Genomic DNA, 19,040 nt, shown 5'->3' on the forward strand with positions numbered 1-19,040 from the left:
GGTCTCAATTCATCCCATGACTATATGGTTTAGAGGAGAGACGACTGTAATTGCTCTTTTGAACAGGTCGCTTGTGCTGATAACTGGCATACGACCCGTCGCGATGCGTAGCGTTCTCCAACTGTGTGAAAGACTCTATGAAACAGTAGGTACAGCCAATCAGTCCAGCAAATGGCGATACCGCACTCGTTACCTGCCTCAAGGACCATTCACGAGCAAAACCATCATCCACGCTGCGATATTCGGCGCGGCCGTTTGGACCTTGCTGCGCTCTTCGAGCTTTGCCCACATCTCACCCACTAGTTTCAGACGTCCATCGCGTGTGACGTCCATGTTTCCCAACAGCAAAGCGAGAATGCATGCGCTGAGGCTAAATGCGGCGCCGTCCAGCATGTCCGAGGCGAGTCGATTCCGAAATCGGCAAACGTGTCCGAAGATTGCTACGCGGTCTGCCACCACCTGGTTATCGCATTCCTGAATGAATCTGAATATTGAATAACAGCCCCAATTGCCGAATGAGGCGTAGTCCCAGGAAGTAGCAAAATAGTCGTAGAATTGTGTGCTATCCAGCATGGTCCACCTCACCTCGCTATTAACATGGGCCACCATGCCCATGTCCAGTTCGTGATTGCGGGAGAAGTTGTTGAAGTATGCGGTGTCAAAACAGAGATCTTTGCCTATCATATGGAGGTACACGTTTTCCGATACCTTGGAAGACACCTCGATAGGAATAAGCAGAAATAATGCCCAGGAGCACCTTTTTTCCTGGAATGTCCAGGTTCGGCGGAACCAAGCATCTTGTGTAATAGACATAAGCAGTTCGGTGGCCTCCTGGACTCGCTCTTCGAACGTACTGACATAGTCGTTACTTACTAGAGAATATTTAGTCCTTCCCCAACTAGCATTCCCCACGAGTCTATAGTCGTGATAAAGGTATGTAATCAGCTGTTCCAAAGAACGATGATCCGTTATCGGATGAGACAGTGGCGCCACCGTCCACTCGCTCTCTTTGTACACCCGATGCATGACTTTCAGATGTGCCTGGATATCTGTGGGATCTGTTTGATCGATGCATTCTTGATCAATCCAAACGTACATACAGCTGCGAGATCTAGCAAATAGCATTGCGCGATGAAAAACCAAGTTTGGACAGCTGATAGGCGCAGGCTCGCCTGCTTTCAACCCGTCCGAGATTTGATAATGCGGTAGCGGTGAAAGACCTCTCATAGACTGTGTATGCTTCCAGCAGTAGGAAACAGTAATGTATGGCAAGCCATCGATATGTTCCCAGGGAAACGAGAGTCGGTACTCATTGTAGTTGTCGTCTGCAAGCCATTTATCGAAGGAAATAGGCGAAATGAAACGAAGTCTGAGTGGCGCGCTCTCTGGGACCTTGTAGAGTGCCAGATCGAGAATCTTCTCAACCTCTTCATGAAGAGCCTCTGGCGTGCGGTATATCTCGTTCAGAGGTAGATTGTCGTCGCGCTGCATGTTGGCAATGCACAACACCTTTGGTATATGGTATGATTGCGATAGCTTTGAGGTGATCAGGTACCAGTCTGAGTCAAAGGCGCACTTAATTCTCGTTGCAAATGACAACGCCGCTTGGCAAATCGTTACAATCAAGAGACGTAATCTTGAACCCCAGATCGCTCCCTAGGCTTGTGAACCCGTTGGTAGGTGAACAGTGAGCCGCGTGTGTTTAGTGGTTTCGAGTGCCGTGGACGACCGGAAGGTGGGATAGGCTCAATATATCGCGCGCCGGATAGAGAGTGAGGAGGTGCCAAGAGCGACGGTGTGATGATGTGAAGCCAGCGTGTGAGCGTTGGAAACCGAAGTTCATATGTTCGAGGGCGTAAGAGCCGATAACCTTTGTTGGTGTGTCAATCCAAAGCAGGCAGCGACACCAGAAAAGAAGTGCTCGAGAACTGTGCCACACTGCTCACGTGCAAAGTGGGGTCAACCAACAACAAACCATACCAAACAGGGAAACCTCCCACCTCCATCACGCAGGCGCACCCGAGACCATCATCATGAAATGTAAATATCTTCATTACTAAAACCGCTAAAACAACAACCCCCAAGTCCGCAAACGAATGCATAACCAAATCTAACAAAACGCCCATTGCCCATTGCAAATGCCAAAAAGACCCAACCAAAACCCACCACCCCATCTACCGAGCGTATTTCATCGGATAGCATTAAACTCGTATATCAGGATATTCGCAAAACCACCATTTTGAACGCCATAACAAACATGCACACACATCGCATTTCCCATTCCCCGTTTCGCATCATCGTTATCATTAGTACAATGATCGTCGCTTCAGCTTATTCCTGCGTCACATTAGCACACATTCACCATCAAATCATCTCACAACATATAGATGAACTTACGTAGCACCCCAACTCAACCGACTCTTCGATTTCGCCGCCGCCTCAGGACCCATCGCGGACCTCGGCCTCTCCTTCTCATGTTCCTTCTCCTTCTCCTTCGCCTCCTCTTTGTGCGCCGCACCCGCTTCCGGACCCGTCGCATTCGCAGTAACAGCGTAGTAGCGCGGTGTAGTCGGTGTGTTGCGTCGTGGGTTTGGCGGACGCACGTTCGTAGGAAGAGGCGATGTCAACGGTGTATCGGCGGCTTGGGAGCCGACGGGTTTGGATGGAATAGCCGATGCGGCGGTGGAAGGACGGATGGACATGTTTTTGTCCTTGGGTGCGAGGACGCGGCGCAGTTTGGATTCTTCGCGCTTGGGGAGGGCTTCTGGAGCTGGTGTTCCGGCATCGGTGGATGGGTGCTCGGGCTCTTGGGTCTTGCGGACGATCTTCTGCATCATGACCTTTAGGCCAAGACTCCTCCTGCGGTTGGTCTTGAGCTCTCTCAGTTCGGCGGGTGGGACATCGTGCGACATCAGACTCCAGCGGTTTGGCGTTTCCTTCGGCGAGCTCTTGCTGCGGAGATGGCGTTGAGGGGTCTCTTGGATGCTGCCTTCACGTTCCGGGACTACGGGCATAGGGGGAATGGGTATCGCTTCCACGGGTGGTGCCTCGTCTGATATCTTCGTCAGCGGTGGACTCGGTTCGTGGATGAGTGTCGCACCACTTGAGCGAGCAGAGAAACGGTCAGGTCGGTCCATCGAGATGACACGCTGCCGGGTGCGCTGGGAGCCGAGGCGCTCGTGATCGAGCATGAGCTGATACTTGGTGGCTTTGAGTTCGTCGATGGATTGCTGCAAGCGTTCAATCTCGTCTTGGTCCTGTGTGTGGAAGGTGGCAGCAGCGTCAAGTTCACCTTGGATATCCTTGACGTAGTGGTCCTTCTCCGCAATGGTGTTCCTTAGCAACTCCATCTCTTCGTCCTTGCTGGCAAGTGCTTTCCGGAGCTCGGACACCTCGCCCTCCATGCGCTGGAAATGGACACGATGCACTACGCTTGGGCGCGCGGTCTCCATGTCCTCGTTAACTTCCATCTCTTGGTTGAGCTGCACCCTGATAGCCTCAGCCTCTTGGAGCGCAGTAAACAAGCGGGCATTAGCCTCGACCAGTCGCTTCTCAAGAGCGGCCACCTCGGCGTATAGGCGAAGGTTGTCTTGCTGAGTGGTATTGAACATAGCTTCAAGCTCTTCCTTGTCGTGCTCATCCTCATCGATCGTCGGTAATCGTCCAATTGAGTTTGCTCGACTTCTGGGCTGAGGTTCAAGTTCCGCCAGCTTGACGGTGATCTCCTCCAACTGCTCTCGAGTCTGAGTGTGCTTTTCTCGCTCTTCCTTGAGGGCCTTTTGTATCTTCTTGGCAACATCCCATGATCTTTGCAGCTCGGCTTGCTGATTGACAACCTCCTCCTTGGTCTGGGCACTGGCGGCGACTTGTTCTCGCAGCTTTGCAATGATCACATCCTTGTCTTCCTCAACCTCCGGAGAACTTCTGCCCTTCTTGATCCGGAGCATTCGGACTTCAAGGGCATGGTCCCCATCGTCCCCGTCTTCCGAAAACCGCGGGCTCGATTGTCGTTCCATAGAGATCAACCGCTCTCTCATTAGTTTCAGCTGCGCATCTTTGACTTCCATAATCGTCTTGTGTTGCCTGGCCATCTCTTCAAGCTGGCTATCTCGGTCTTGTATGCTTTTGTCTTTCTGCTCGTTGCCCTTTCGAAGTGCAAACAGCTCGATGTCTTTCCGGTATACAATCGCCTGATGGTCCCGGCCCAAGTTTTGTTTGATGGCTTTCAGCTGATCACGGAGGCCAGAGTATTCCGCAAAGGTATCATTGAGCGCTTCGCGTGCATTTTGAAGTTCCTCCTTCGTGATTCGAAGTTGGACTTCACGGGCCTTGTGTGCTGTTTTAGATTCGGTGAGCGAGCGTTGCAGTCGCACGATCTCGCTATCTTTAGGGTCAACGGCGATCGTTTTTGTGTCGGATGCCCCTGATTGAGAGGTCGAGATTGGCTCAATGGGCTCGAAATCTTCATCCTCGACGGCGGATGTCTTAGGGATGGGCACGGTAGCCGCATTGGTCAGATCGGAAGGCGTTTGGGCCCGGGGGGTTTCGGATGACGAGGGCGAGCGGGGTTGAAGAGCTGATTCGCTATCAGCATCGGTAGCGCCCGCCGCTAATACTCGCTGAAACACGTCAAACGCGACCATGACGAAAACAAGTATCAATAAATCGCCTGCTTCGAGTTTGTGGTTCGCGCAGTTGGCGAGCGCGACGAGGTGCAATGCGTTTGCAATTGACGTCTGATGTCTGTTCGCCCAAGTGTCGGGCCGTTGGCGCGCAACTAGGAGAAAAGTGCCCGGTAAGGCTGTGACGATGACCGTGGAAAGGGGCGAGTCAAAAGCAAAGTCCAATACCCTGCGCCGCGTGTCGATCAGGTTATGCAATCCCGACGTGAGTCCGAAGACTTCGGTGTCGCGCGTCCTGCTGAGAAGACGGTAGACGCCACTTACGACTGGACTGTCGCCTGTAGCGGGATTAGTAAACCAACGAGCTTTACAGGGCGTCCATGCGAAGACGAGCCGCTTGATAACATACCTGATCTGGATCCTGACCCTGCGAGCTCAGATGGGTGGCTGGCGGTACAGACAGCTGGAGCAGCTATCGAACCAAGAGTAGTCGTCAACGTCGATGACAGAGTCGATGGCTCTATAGATGATGATATAGTCTCTCCCGTAGCTAAAAGAAACCTTCGGGTCAAAGCAGGGGTAAATCCTGCGTCGGTAGGTAGCGGATAACGTTGTGAAGTGTCTTGGGCTCCGTCAAACGCTCTCAGCATTCTGGTACGAGCCAAGCTGTCGAACGGTTCGTGGTGAGACGTGGAATCGAGAGGCTGGAATTAGGCGAGTCGAAGTGTGAAGCGAAGGGTGGTGGCCTTGGGCGTCGTGATAATAGAGTTCATTAAGTTGACGTCAAGATGCTATACGTTGGGTGTACAAGATGCAATGGCCGTGAACATGATACCGCAAAACTCCAAAAAGAACAGTAACAAATGGATCGTGAACAAGTTGGGGCATTGATGAGATAAAGGGGAAGCTCGCATAAATGAGCAACTGAAGTGAGGGGTTGCATGTGAGCTGTGACGCCGTGCTCGACTGCTTGCGTGATGGATATCGCAGCAAAAGTAACGGAGACATGCAGGGATCCCCGCAACTAAAGCCCGCTGCCCTAGATTTCGAACTGCTTGAAGCCCTCGACCAAGCCATCGCTAATCTTGGAGGGAATTGCCCACACAGGCAGATAGTGCTGCACCTCGTCGAAGGCAGGGATGTCGCCTGTGTTGGCGTCCGACCACATGCACACGACCCTTCCAGAAAGTTTCGATTGTTCTTTGGCGTTCCAAGTCACGCTAACGTTCCAGGGCTGCCCAAATTCGCGATGCCACAGTCGCACTTCCCGGGCGCCGTCCCCACCGACGGGTTTGAAGCGAGGATCTGAAACGGCGCCGTCGACGCTCAACGCTGTGATGGGCGAGTCGAACAGCACGCGACATGCTCGGGTGTTATGCCCAACAACGCGTATCGTCGCCTTGTTCGAGTGATTGCCTCTATGAACCGAGTAATCGAGCCAGCTGGCAATGTATGTGTTGTTGTCAAATGGCGCGGCTTGCGCTGTCTTTGGGACGACTTTAGCGTCAAGACCCTGCCACTGGCACTGCTTTAGTTCCTTACGCGTCGCAACCTCGGGCGTCGTGCAATCAAGCTGCTGGCCTTGCGCACTGGGTAACTCGCCAACAATGCGTTGCACATAGCCGTCCAAGCCGGTCAGGGACACGACGTTATGACCAGTCTCGCAATTGACCCGCTGGACGAAGTACACCTTTAAGCGATGATCCCTGCTGAATGGGAACGCAACAAGGTTGTAGATGACGGTTGCGACGCATATCAGGAATAAAAAGGTGGGGATGTGATATGTGAAGCGGTGAATAAACGGGCCGGTGGGTGCGAGCAACAACACAGTAAGCGCTGCGAAGGCGAGGTAAATAAACAGAGGCGAGTTACCATCGGATGGCGTCTGGTATAGGGCCGACGTGAGGAGCAGAGCGACCTGTCCGACAAGGATGATCACGATTGGCGCTAAGAGTAGCAGTTGAACGACCCAGATCCAGCTCGGTAATTTGCCGCTCCACTCTTGTTCTCCAGGATACACGTTGCCGAGATCTATTCGCCGGGGCCCTTGAGCATGATCCTCGCCGCTCTCGCTGATGGAGTCTCGCCTGTTGCCGCCGTATCTTGCGAATCCACGTCGATCGCCGCGTAAAAGTGAAGTGGTCTCGGTGGCGTCATCGTCTCCCACGGGGCGATCATCGGACCGTGCAGCGGTGGTGCTGCCTGTAAGGGGCCTGCTTGCGGACTCTGAGTTGCGCCGTGATTCGTCTTCCTGCTCGAAATGACGGGCATACGCAGATTTGGTCGGAGCGAGGAAAAGTTCGAGGTAGGAGAGGAGTATTGCCGCGAACACAGCTGCGAAGTAGAACATCGCAGAATAACCAGCAGCAACCTGGTAGTCGTTCACGAAGACCGTGATGATTGTGAGAAGCACGAAGGAGCCGATGAAAAGCCAGATCAAAGCGTACATGCGCTGGAGTGCAGATGGTCGCATAGCATCGGCCCCTCGTGCAAGGAACCAAGCGATGAACATCCAGGCTGAGAGCATCATGCTGTTGATATTGTTAGCAGTGAACAGAGTAGCAGCATGAGTTGCCTACCTCCAGACGGCGAATGGGCTGCTGTAAACAATGAAGGGATTGAACCGGACTATGAGATAAGCCAATGCAACCACAACAGCACTTGCGGTGACGAAGATGATGGGGAAGCGGAAGAAGCCGCGCCAGCCGTATAGATGTACTGGGTTGTCATCGTCAGACGAATAGATGTAGGTTTTGCGCGCCAACAGGTAGTTCTTGTCAGCCTTGGAGAGCCCAAACGTGAGCCCGATCAACGTAAGAGGTGCCACAACCAGCAAAGTGACACACAAAGCGAAAAGAGTGTGTAGCTTGAACACGACAAACACTCTGCCGAAGAGGTCAAACCATACGCCGTCGCTGCCAGTTCCGGCATTGACTCTACCATTATCGAGGCTTTCGGAGCCACTGAATTCGTCACTGGTGATGGAAGCCAATCCGGATGTTGAGGCCAGAGCTGCTGAAAGCATATGCCAGAGCGAATTCATCGAAGTTTCACGTGTGGAGTCTTCCACTGTATGGTATCTGGCCCTAGGCTCCATGAACGCGATGTCGAGGCCGCGTAGCCCAAGTTCGCCGTGGAAGACTTTGTAATCAGTTTCGCTTCGAATGTAACCCTTTTTGAAGCCATCCCCGCTTACGACTGTTCCGAAAGGATGTTTAGACTTTTTGTAATAGCGGGTGACTTCGGTATCAGTGCTTCTGAACAAGGTAGCTCTGCCGCCAGCTCCAGCTCCCTCGAGGTTGACGAACGTATGGGGGACCTGAGAAATTGGGTTCCGCATGAAAGCCTTGGCACCGTTGAGATAATCCTCTTCGCCGTTGTTAAGCAGCAGTACCACGGTTCTTTTGGGCCAGTTCTTTGATTCTGTGAAGTAAGATAGAAGTTGCAGTATCGTCACAACACCCACGCCATCGTCAGTTGCGCCATACCCGCTGCTCACTGAGTCGTAATGGGCGTTGACAAGTACGCCGCCGTTGTCCGGACTGCGCTCAGTCCCATTGAAGGGTTCGTCATCATCAGAACCGCGGATTGCAACAATGATATTAGTGCCTTCAAAATAGATAGATGTGCGGCCAGATGAAAATGTGGCGTTTGCGGTTAGGTCATCGAAGAGCTCGACTTGGCCCTTTTCTAGGTCTTTTGAAGTAACGATGGCCTTGATACGCGCAAGCAGATATTTGCGTACATCGTCGTTCGCGTGGCTGTTGTACGGGTGGAACTGGCGGGTAATGTGCTGGAGGTCGCCCCAAGCTTCTGTGAGGTTGACGCCGGTTGGCGGATTGGATGGATAATTCGGTACCGTCAGGTGGGTAACGAGCAGGGCAGCAAAGAGGCCCACGTAGATGATGGTAGTAAAGAAGATGACTGGCCCAGGCGTGAAGGAGAGTGGGTTGAGGCGGGCCATGATAGCTCTCGTGGCGCCACGTAGCTTTCAAAAGCTTTCAGTGGGAAGAGATGACGCAAGATGCAGTAGAGTCGGTGGTTGTAGCTATGCTTGGTGATGGCGGGCGGGGCGTCCTCGTGCATTGCATGTGATATGCATATGTCATGGGCCATAGCTCCCAAGCTTAGCCGCATGCGTGTCTAGTCGCGTCAAGAACCATCGAGCCTTCTGTCATCACTCACAATCACGACGGAGCCGAATTGTATTAGCATCGCGTCCACACGCTCTCAATGCACATTGGCATCTGCGTGCGCGACCAACTGCAATTCTGCTAATCATGGGTCTCGAGGCGCGCTTGCCACCAATACAGCCGGATGTGGACGCGTCAGACAATGAGGCATCAAACCCAGTAGAAGACGTCGCGGAACTGCCAGTACTCACGACTTCACCGACAGCGTATTCAGGATGCTGTTTAGCTCTCAGCGAAACCCTCATTGCCTACCTCGCCTCGCTCCTTCCTCAGCCTCCCGCGCTTGCTCTATCCGTCGGAAGCGGCTTCGGCCTCCTCGAAAGCTATCTTATCACCACACCCTACGCGTATCACGTTATGGGAGTTGAAGTGGAACCAAGCTCGAACAAATTCTTGCCTTCCTCGAACCATCGCATCGTTCACGGCACACGTTTCCTTGAGCCGCTCGCGGCGGAGGCTACGACATGGCTTTTCGTATACCCGCGACGCGTTGGGCTAGTACGCGAATACATCGCACAGTATGGCCAGGACAGCGTGGAGAGAATTATATGGGCAGGTCCCCAGTCGGATTGGGATGACTACAAGGCATGCTTTTCCGGCTGGACTGTCGAAGAGCAGAGCGCCGAGCAGATCGGTGGAAGGGCATGGGAACTGATTGCCGTCGCACACAGGCCCACGTCGTGAAGTGATATGTCTGTTATGGCAGACGTATCCATTCTCGATGCTGGCTTCACGTGTTTGCCCAGATCTCATCGTCTCCGACCATGCGCAGGCTTCCTGGCTAGTGAGAGCATGACAACTCCTGCCAGTGATGAAGGGCTTCCTCTGGCTCGATACCCTGACATCGATGACTGGGTCGCCATTTGGTGCGCCGAGCCATGTTTGAGTATAAGTTACGCTCATGTTGCAAAGCTGCATCGGTCTCTGAAGTGCACGCTCTTGATTTCATTGTCCTGTTTCTCACAACAACGCCGAAGTTTTCTCTTTCGGCGGACAAAGGCAATGTGAACTTCACATTGACGCTAGCGTGGCGGCCTTTCACTCGGAATTCTGTTTGTCTTGCGACTTGGGGAGGACGCTTTGTCTCATCAGCTACATGTCTGCCGTCTTCTCCGATTTGGGACACTCCATACATCGCCCATCTCAACAAGGCACGCCCTCATGATATTGCACCACATGTGTTCACACCCTCGAGAATACGATAACGATACACATATCTTCTAGACGCACAAGCAAATTCGCCTACCATGGACGCCCTTCCTGGCGCTGTAATGCAGGCCTTTGCGCACCTGTGGGACCAACACCCTGAAGTAGCAGCTGGTATCTACGCCGCGGGTGCCGTCGCTGCTGCTGTGCCGCATTATATACCAAACTTTGAGCAGGCCAAGGTTTGGTATCAGAAACCCAGGCCTTTTACGACATCTGTCGCCAAACCAGTCCACACCATCGAAGACGCAGCCGGAATCGTGAAATCAATAGTCACCAAGGTTCCCCGGCCTACCCTTATCACCGTCACTAGTTCTGTATCACCAGCCTGCAACACACCCTCCACTGTCGAACAGCAGGCCAAAGTTGAAGTGTTGGACACTTCCTCGCCTTCCGAATTAATCAAGGACATCTCCGAATCTGTCACGGAAAGCTCTGCTCGTTCGAGAGCGAGTCGCTCATCGCAACTCTCCTCGGAACGTAGTACTCCGCGAGATACATTGCCGGAGATATCTAGCAAGAGTACAGAGCGTTCACTAGCGAAGACTACGAGTACTTCTTCTGAGAAGAGCATTCCGGTCCACGAGGTACCGTCAGTATTGGGCACGAAACCTTCCAATGTTACAAATGCAGGCCTCAAAGCCCGGATGAGTAGGCTTCTGCACGCCTCGCGATCCTCCGCGGCATCGAAAGAATCGACCATCAGCGATACACCCAGAGACGTCACATCGACCGGTTCCCCCACCATTGGCAAGTTGCCTTCTCGGACCACGTCTCCAGTTGTGGTGGAACAATTACCGGTCACCTCACAGTCGTTCGATGAGATCATAGACTATTCGCTTGAAACCATTACCATTCCGCAGAGATCAAAGACAGTTTCCAGTGCTCCTCTATCTAGCACTGCGAGCATTGACTCTGCCCTCAAAGAACATAAGTCAGCCTTTACACATTATAGGCAACATGCGGCTAGCAAAAGCACCCGGAGCAGTATCTCGAAGATGACAGAACATAAGCCAGCCTTTACACATTACAGACAAAAGGCGGCTAGGAAATCACTCCAAGATTCGTCGTCGTCTAAGACACTTCCCAGTGCACCTATGCCCAGCACCAAGGGCAGCACCGTTACGCCGAGAGAACACAAGCCAGCTAGCAAACCACTTCGAGATTCGCCGTCATTTGCCAAATCCCAATTCTCCCGCTGGAATGACTTTCGACGAGCGGTTCATGATAAATACGCCGCACAGCAAGCAGATCAAAAGCCGGCCAAGCGGTCCTACTACAGTAGCCCTATCACCATGGCGGATATCGTGGTGGGATATGTGCCATCCATTCTCTTCGCCGTATGCGAACATCTGTACAAAGATGACCTGGACTTCCAGGAAATGGTGGTATTTATGGTGCGCAATGCATACATGTTTGTCGTTGGATATCTCGCCTACGCGGAATTCCGCTTGCCAACATTGCCATACTCCAAATCTGTAGCATACGCACGCAGCATCGGATCTGTATCCTACAATGTGTGGCAGAAAGCGGTAGCCGACTTCCTGGGAAAACAGCAAACCGACTACTTCATCATAGACCGGGCGCTGTACGCCACCCTCATTGGAATTGCGATTTATTTCCTCCTTTTCGCCGGACGAAGGACCCCCGAAGCTGTTCACCACGAAGAAGATGACAGCGAGTTAAGCGGGGATGAAGACATGTCTGAGACCGAGGATATGTCGCCTAGCGCGCCTGCTGTCATCCCGCACCGGAAAGAGACATTAATTCGTTGTTGCATCGGCTTCACTGTTGTGATAACTGTCATCTGGCTCAGTGTCTACGTCCAGGACTTGGCTGTTATCTTGGTCAGCGTGCCAACGATACACGTTCTTTCCATCTATCGCGAAGAGGCGTTCACTATATTAAATCTCGTAGTTGGCGGCTCATACCGATCAGTCATCGCCGCGCGAACCTGGATACGATACTACGCTGCGGTTGCAATAGTAGTATACATCCTCATCCATATAGACCAGCCATCTTTGTGCGCTGATAGACTTTTCAGAGGCGGCGTTGCCCCGCCCTTCAGTCATTTTGCTGTCGTGCTCAAGCTTGTAGGCCTCTCCTATATCGACTCCCTCGTGGACGGCACCATTGAAGTCTCTCGGATCTGCATAGCGAAACTCCGGATTGTAAAAGCTTGGGCTCAGTACAAGTTCATGCTCATCGTCAGAGGTCGCGCTGTCTTCCCGTGGTACCCACAGACTGTCGGCGGGTGTCTTCGCTGGGTGTTCGCAACAATCACACTCGGCCCTCAGACAGTATTTGGGCTGCTACCAGCATGGACTGGCCCAGTCGCTAATTTGATCGCGGTCTTCGCCCTGACGTTTGTATTCATACCATTGTTCCAGTCTCTTTTCACGGCGATATGGCACACCATACAGCCTTGGACTGAAAGGAAGTCGGATGCAGCTGCTCACACAGTTAAGGGGTTTACTACTGGTACTAAGTCTATTCCAGTCCCAGTTAAGGGGTCGACGTCATGGACTGCTGTAACCACGACAGCTTTACGGAATTGGGTCACGCCTTCTTATAAACTCAATGCCACCTCGCAGGAACGCGCAACGAGCTCTTATGTGTACACTGCTACCTCGACGAAAAGGGATACGAGCTCTCGTATACCCACTACCCTCTCGCCGGCATGGGCTACCAAGTCCGTCAAGAATGCTACCTCAAATTTCTTTACAACCACCCAGAAAACGACTTCTTCAGCATTCGAAAGGATCTCAATGAACCTGAGCTTGTTGTACAGGGCACAAATCAAGCCGGTCGTAACATCCATGGGTACACGCTGCCTCAGCAATTGGTGCCAAGGCCTAGCATACCACTGGGTATGGCGTGCGACGATCATTGTCGCAGTCACCAGTGTATGCACCGTAGGCTGGATCATGGCCGCTCAAGCATATCCCGCACATAAGGTCCGGTCGTCGTTCACATTCGCAACTAGTTTCATGATCATGTACATCTTCGGCACAAACGGGGTCCTTGCTTGCACTCAGGACTATGGCATCATCTTTGCGACTGTTCTTGTCATACTTCTACTTCTAGCCTACTGGCGGCCGGATCCGATCGTGGCTCGAGATATTCCCAATAAACCGCTCCCTAATTTGCCGGATGAAGTTGCGGCTCCTGCCTCGGGGCCACCAAGCCCTCCCGCAGCACAAACTCGCATTCCTATCAATGACGTCGAAGAGTCAGAGCTAAGGAACCCCGTGATTGGAGAACCTGATACTCCCAATCAGCTTCCAGACGCACAGCCGACGCAGGCACCTCAGTCACCCAGCGACAGCCAAGCAGTTGATCTTTTGGATGAGGACTTATCAGGGCTTCCAGATGAGGTAGATGCGTTGCGCACTCAACAACAAGCTTCGCCTATGCAATCTCCTGTGGAAACGCCTACGGAGGTGTATCCGACTGAGACGCCTACCGCAGATGCATGGACACAGACAAACGCATCTCTTCCTTGGCCACAGCGCTGGATGGATTGGCTATTCGACAGTGAAGCGGCGCGCACGGCAAGAGAGAAGGCTATTGAGGCAGCTAGAGCTGCTGCTGAGCAGGAGCACCAGGACTTCCTAGAGCAATCTGGTCTGGCGGGCGGTGTAGAACACGAGGAGCCCCAATCGTCAAATGACGCCAGTGAAAGTCCAGCTGCTGATTCTTCGATGACATCTCAGCCTACCAAGACTGAGCAACAGCACCGACCTACTGTTGAAGCTGAGAAACATGAGGAAACAGTCCCAGCTATCCCGTCAGAGACGACAACTAAAGCCACTCCAAGCCCTGCGGCCCAGGTACCAGCGATACCGGTAGTTGCCAATACATCGGCATCTGTGCGTACCCTCACGCCAGCTGCCGAGTTCAAACGTACTCCTCTGTTCGAGCCTACTCCTCCAGCAACGACCACACCCACGATCACAGCGTCTCCCCCACCAATAGTTCCTGCTTCTCCTACTCCGCAAGCCACGAATACACCCTCAACTAACGCTGCTCCTGCGACACCTCCTCGTTCCTCTAATTCTCTGATTGTACCAACTCCCGTCACAACACCTACTGATGTGCCGAAGTCTGCCACGGACAACACTGAGCCTTCGCCATCGCTTGACATCTCGTTTGATCTTCCTACCATCGTAGTCAACGCACCGGAATCTGAGACGCAAGGACGATCCCCGCCCATGACATTTGTTCCGATTGAGATGACGGAACTCGCTACACCCGCCAAGCACTCGCTTCTCGAGGACCCTACTTCGGAGCCCGTCAATGCACCAGATCACCAAGTCCCAGCCGCTGGTCTAGTGCAAGAGAAACAAGAGGAAGATAAGCAAGACGATGAGCATGAAGGTGTGGAAGAAAGCGACGAAGACGAAGACGAAGACGAAGACGAAGACGAAGACGAAGACGAAGACGAAGACGAAGACGAAGACGAAGACGAAGACGAAGACGAAGATGAAGACGAAGACGAAGACGAAAGCGAAGAAGAGTTCGATTTCGGTGGGAGTCCTACGATAGGCACATCAGCTCCGCTACAGCCAGCGAGTCCTATAGATGCCGAGATTGCTGCAGCACTTGAGAGGCACCGCGAGGAGGTGCAAAGAGAGGCTGAGCAGAAGAAGGCTATGACGTCCGACAAGGTTGCTTCTGGTGGAGCGCCCGCGCCTGGTGACGGCGATGACAACAACAATGGCAACGCTTTTGATATAGATGACAATGATTCGGGCAATACACCGGTACCCGGCGCTCCGAAGCACGATGCTCTTAACCCCGATAAAGAATCTTCTTCGCCAACAGATATGCCAATGGAAGGCATGGACGATGAAGCTCCAGTAGCCACGCCCACGACTAGTGACAATGCAAATCTCCCCGGCTCACTCTCGCAACCAGCTCCCGGCACAGCAAATGGTCGTTCTTGGGCCCCTTTCAGCTCGCTTCCTTCCAGCAGGACTGAGCCGCCTATGTTCACAGAAGAGGAACTTCGTACGCAATTCGCCCTTCCTGCCATCTACAATCGGCCTGCCGCTCGACCCACAGACCCAACGCATCCAGACTCCGCAGAACAGTGGCGTAACAGGTTGCTAGGGGGTCCTAGTATGATGACCATAATGAGGAGAGAGCGTGAAGCTGCGGCTCGAAGGTCTACCGGTGATGGTGGAGATCCGCCGCCTGGCCCTGGTGGTCGTTTCGGTGGAGATGGCGGCGGCGGTAGTGGAGGTGGAGGTGGAAGTGATGATCCACCCGCTCCTTTCGATCCATCGAGCGGTAGTGGAGGCGCGAATCCTCCATCGCCGTCAGGTTCCGCTGGCTCAGGACCTATGGAGGGGATCGACGAGTCTTCGAGCGACTCGGACCATCACGGTGAGAGGGATCCCCATAATCATAACCACGATGACGGTCAGACTTTGAACAACCAAGCTGACAACAACGATCAGATGGATGATGGCAACGACGGTAATGAGGGCGATGGCGGCAATGGCGGCGATTCATCAGCGCAGCCTAGAGCTCTCAATCTTGCTGACATTTGTATGACTGCGCCCGTGGCCCTTGATACTACTGTCACGGCCGAAGACGATGGAGATGTTGATATGTCCGACCTATTCAATGTCGATTTGGACAATACCAATATGAACGATACCAACATGGACGATAGCAATATGGACGATATCAATTTGGACAACATCGATCTGGGCAACATCAACTTGGACGGCATCGATTTCGACAAGATCGCCAACTCTGGTTTCGACAATGAGCAAACGCCAACCACCACCGCTGACGACATGAGGAGACAGCTGATGCCTCTCGAGGGACTAGAACAACACAGCGGAATACCAACAAGTCTGTATCTGTCTCCTGAGGATGAGCAATACGGCGAAAAGGCAGAACAAAACATATTCGCTGATATTGATGCGTATGAGGCGCAGAATGGGCCTATCAAGACTTCACCTCCCATGTCTGAACCTCAACAGTACCCGACAGACGGGGAAAGTTTCGATGATCTTCCTGGAAACGCTGGCGATGACTATTTTTCACCAACCCAGCAGCCATCGGTCATCGTTCCTGGGCCTCTTAAGGATGCGCCAGATGCGTTTGACCCATTCTCGAACGCGAACTTGAGTGTCGAATTTGGGGAAGCTACGCAAGCTGAACAGGATGACGATGTGTCAGATCGAGAGATCATTCGTGCCACTGCTGCAAAGGCCTTTGGAGAAGATCAAGAGCCGGCACAAGATGATCTAGCTCCACCGCCACCAACCCACGGAGACGACCTCAACCTTGAAGACTACGAAGCTACTGAAGACCATGAGGAACTCATCGCAGGGCTTTCGAATGTCAATCTCAGTGTTGATCAGACTGACAACAATAACAAACCACAAATCCCGTTAGATCTAGGAACTCAGCGAGTATGGGACAGTGACTTCAACAAAGGCCCGGACAACGCTGAACATGAATACAAACATCCAGATGAGTTCACAGCCATCAGACCCAGAACACGCTTGGTACAACTTCGGGAGGACCGCAAGATCGTGGAGAACCCTGAACATGCGGAAAATCGATCAGCCGGCATCAAGTCGCTAGACGAACTAACCGGGCGACAAGGTCAGGTCTTCCGAGAGGTTCCCATGGACACATACGAAATGCGAGGAGAAAGTCACGACGACTACAAGCATGCACAGGAGCTGATGGCATGGTTTGATCCAGATGCTGAAGGTGCTGAACCTCGAGGCGATCCTTCTCCGGCTGGATCTGACGACGGTAGCGCGTTATCGAGCGAAATCAATGACGATGAACTGGACACGCTTGCCAAAGAAGTGGCAAAGGATCAGTTGGATGAACTGAACAAAGCATCTAAGAGAACAGCTCGAGATGTTTCTGATGACTCAGATTCAGATTCAGAAGCGCCGCAGAAAACGCCAGATGGTCCAGCAACTCCCCAGAAGGAAAACTCAGGTGCGCGAGCTAATACTCCGAAGAAAGGCCGCTTTAGAGGTCCAGTCTCATTTGATACTGAGGAAGGAGCCCGTTTTGAGAAGAATGATGTAGAAAAGGTCTTGGACCTTCCGGTATTCCAGACATTGAAGGAGGCCAACAACACATCGACAACCCCATCGCCGGCGCGACCATCTCCGGTCGCTAGTTCTGGCCTTCCGACTCGTCCGACTACACAAAAGACACTCAAAACGCCGTCAATATTCAGCTCGAATCCTACTTCCCCATCTTCGTACTACAGGGCACCACCGCCTTCACAGCTAGCAGGTGGTTTCGCACCGGGAGGTTACGCACGCTCGTATAACCCAGTCACTTCGCTCAAGATCAATGGCAGGTCTCCTTGTGCAAGTGTACCGAGTTTTGAAAGCCCTACTACACCACGCGGTCAAAGTGGTAATGCAACAACGCCTCCTCGGAGTCCAAGCTACCCAGCCATGAAGCTGCCCGACACTGCACTATCAAACGCAAGAAGCTTGCTCAAACCGGCGTCCGCCCGCCATCTTGCACAGCCTACAGCAGGCACATCGACTACAAATTCCCCGGTCACCTCGCCCGCGTACATGCCCATGCAGCCTTCGGCGGGTTTGAAATCAAGTAATTCATCGACTACTCCACCAGCTTACGACCCTGCACAGCCTACGGCCGGATTTACTCCGAAGACAGCGTCAAGCTTTCGGGCCCAGTTACTACCCCTTGATGGATTGAGTGTACCACAGAAGCCATTGCCACAGCTCAGTGCGACAACACATCCAAGTAGGCCCGCAGCGCAAGATGAAGATGCGGTTAGAGATCAAAACTCGCAAACTCCGGGAGGCGATGACAACCAGTACAGCAGCGATGTCGACAGCATTTACGGTCACGACTAAGAGAAACCTCGGCAATCCTATCAGAAACAACCAGCGGGTAATGCTGCGTAAACGAGTAGCGCAGCTCCTGGCGCTCCCACTGTAGCTGTGAATGACGAGTCTGTCGTCGACGATGAAGACGCCAGCGTGGGCGGTTGTAGTTCGCCTATGGACAAGGATAGCTCAACGTGAAACCTCCATTAGGAGAGTGGGTGATGTGGCGTTCACGCCACAGACAATAAAGCCCAGATCTCAACGCCGTATCTGCGTTGTACCCGGTGACTAAATGGACCCACTTCAGCGACCTACGCCTGTTCCAGCACCAAACTGAAGAGCGTCGGCCAAATTTTCACACCTCCGTCTTTACATCGTGGGTTTCCTGGACCGACTATTGGTTAGGGCAAATAGCAATAGTGTCGAATGGGTATACCCCACAAAGTCTAGTTCTAGGTGGAACCCTCGGTGGAGTCTCAGGGTCTAGATCAGAGAGGGTGTATGGTACGTGTGTGATAAGACGCGCCAGTCAACACACGGTGATCCAGAGCCTGTGGAGTCTTCCCAAATGTTGTTGGATAATGTTGAGGATCAGAAGTTGTGTTCCGGACGAAGAAGGGGTGGACAGTGAGAGTCATTAGGGAAGAGAGGTGTGTGACCATGTTCTCATCAACTCAAGACCATTCAAACGTGTTGCCTTACTTAGCTTATCAGATTCTATTCGCATAGTTATTATCTTTCGAACCCGTGTGCTACTGTAAGGCGGCTATGTTCGCGTCTCGGCTGCCTGTGCTGTTAATGTGTTGGCTGGTTGCGGATTCATGGCCCAGCCCCACAGTTCCACCATGCCATCCCTGTCATTCGTCGGAACTTCTCAACCGACCACAGCTTTGCGCATCACACGCCAATACTCATATTCGTGCCGATGGTATTATACCGTTGTCCTGCTCCAAGGATTCATGTGGCGCGGGAGAAAATTGCTGTTGAGACAAAAGACCTGCCTCATCTACCATTCTTCACCACGACGCCCTCTACGATCGACTACGTATGACCGGATCTTTGATCCTTGTGGTGACTCCTCTGCGGAAAGCCTTGAAATATGGAATGTCACGTGTTGCAGAAATTGGGAATGGCCCGCTGCTCGCTCTGCGTTATCGCTG

General features: G+C 52.8%; 3 protein-coding genes across 3 annotated transcripts; 1 reads left to right on the forward strand and 2 right to left on the reverse strand.

Annotated features, from left to right (window-relative positions):
• Window positions 1-2,393: 2,393 nt before the first annotated feature.
• On the reverse strand, window positions 2,394-4,643 carry J4E93_010429 (uncharacterized protein; the record flags this gene model as incomplete). Its single annotated transcript, XM_049348309.1, has 1 exon — window positions 2,394-4,643. One exon carries the CDS (start codon window positions 4,641-4,643, stop codon window positions 2,394-2,396), a length of 2,250 nt encoding a protein of 749 aa, XP_049194538.1.
• Window positions 4,644-5,661: 1,018 nt separating this feature from the next.
• Window positions 5,662-8,586, reverse strand: J4E93_010430 (uncharacterized protein; the record flags this gene model as incomplete). The annotated part of the gene is made up of 2 exons (XM_049348310.1): window positions 5,662-7,153; window positions 7,202-8,586. 2 exons carry the CDS (start codon window positions 8,584-8,586, stop codon window positions 5,662-5,664), a joined length of 2,877 nt encoding a protein of 958 aa, XP_049194539.1.
• A 1,476-nt stretch (window positions 8,587-10,062) lies between these two features.
• J4E93_010431 (uncharacterized protein) lies at window positions 10,063-17,907 on the forward strand (the record flags this gene model as incomplete). The annotated part of the gene is made up of 1 exon (XM_049348311.1): window positions 10,063-17,907. The coding sequence occupies one exon, from the start codon at window positions 10,063-10,065 to the stop codon at window positions 17,905-17,907; it is 7,845 nt and encodes a 2,614-aa protein (XP_049194540.1).
• Window positions 17,908-19,040: the final 1,133 nt, after the last annotated feature.

The sequence above is a fragment of the Alternaria ventricosa genome, assembly GCF_023758065.1.
Source record: "Alternaria ventricosa strain BMP 2768 chromosome Unknown scaffold_30, whole genome shotgun sequence".
In the NCBI taxonomy this organism is placed as follows: Eukaryota; Fungi; Ascomycota; class Dothideomycetes; order Pleosporales; family Pleosporaceae; genus Alternaria; species Alternaria ventricosa.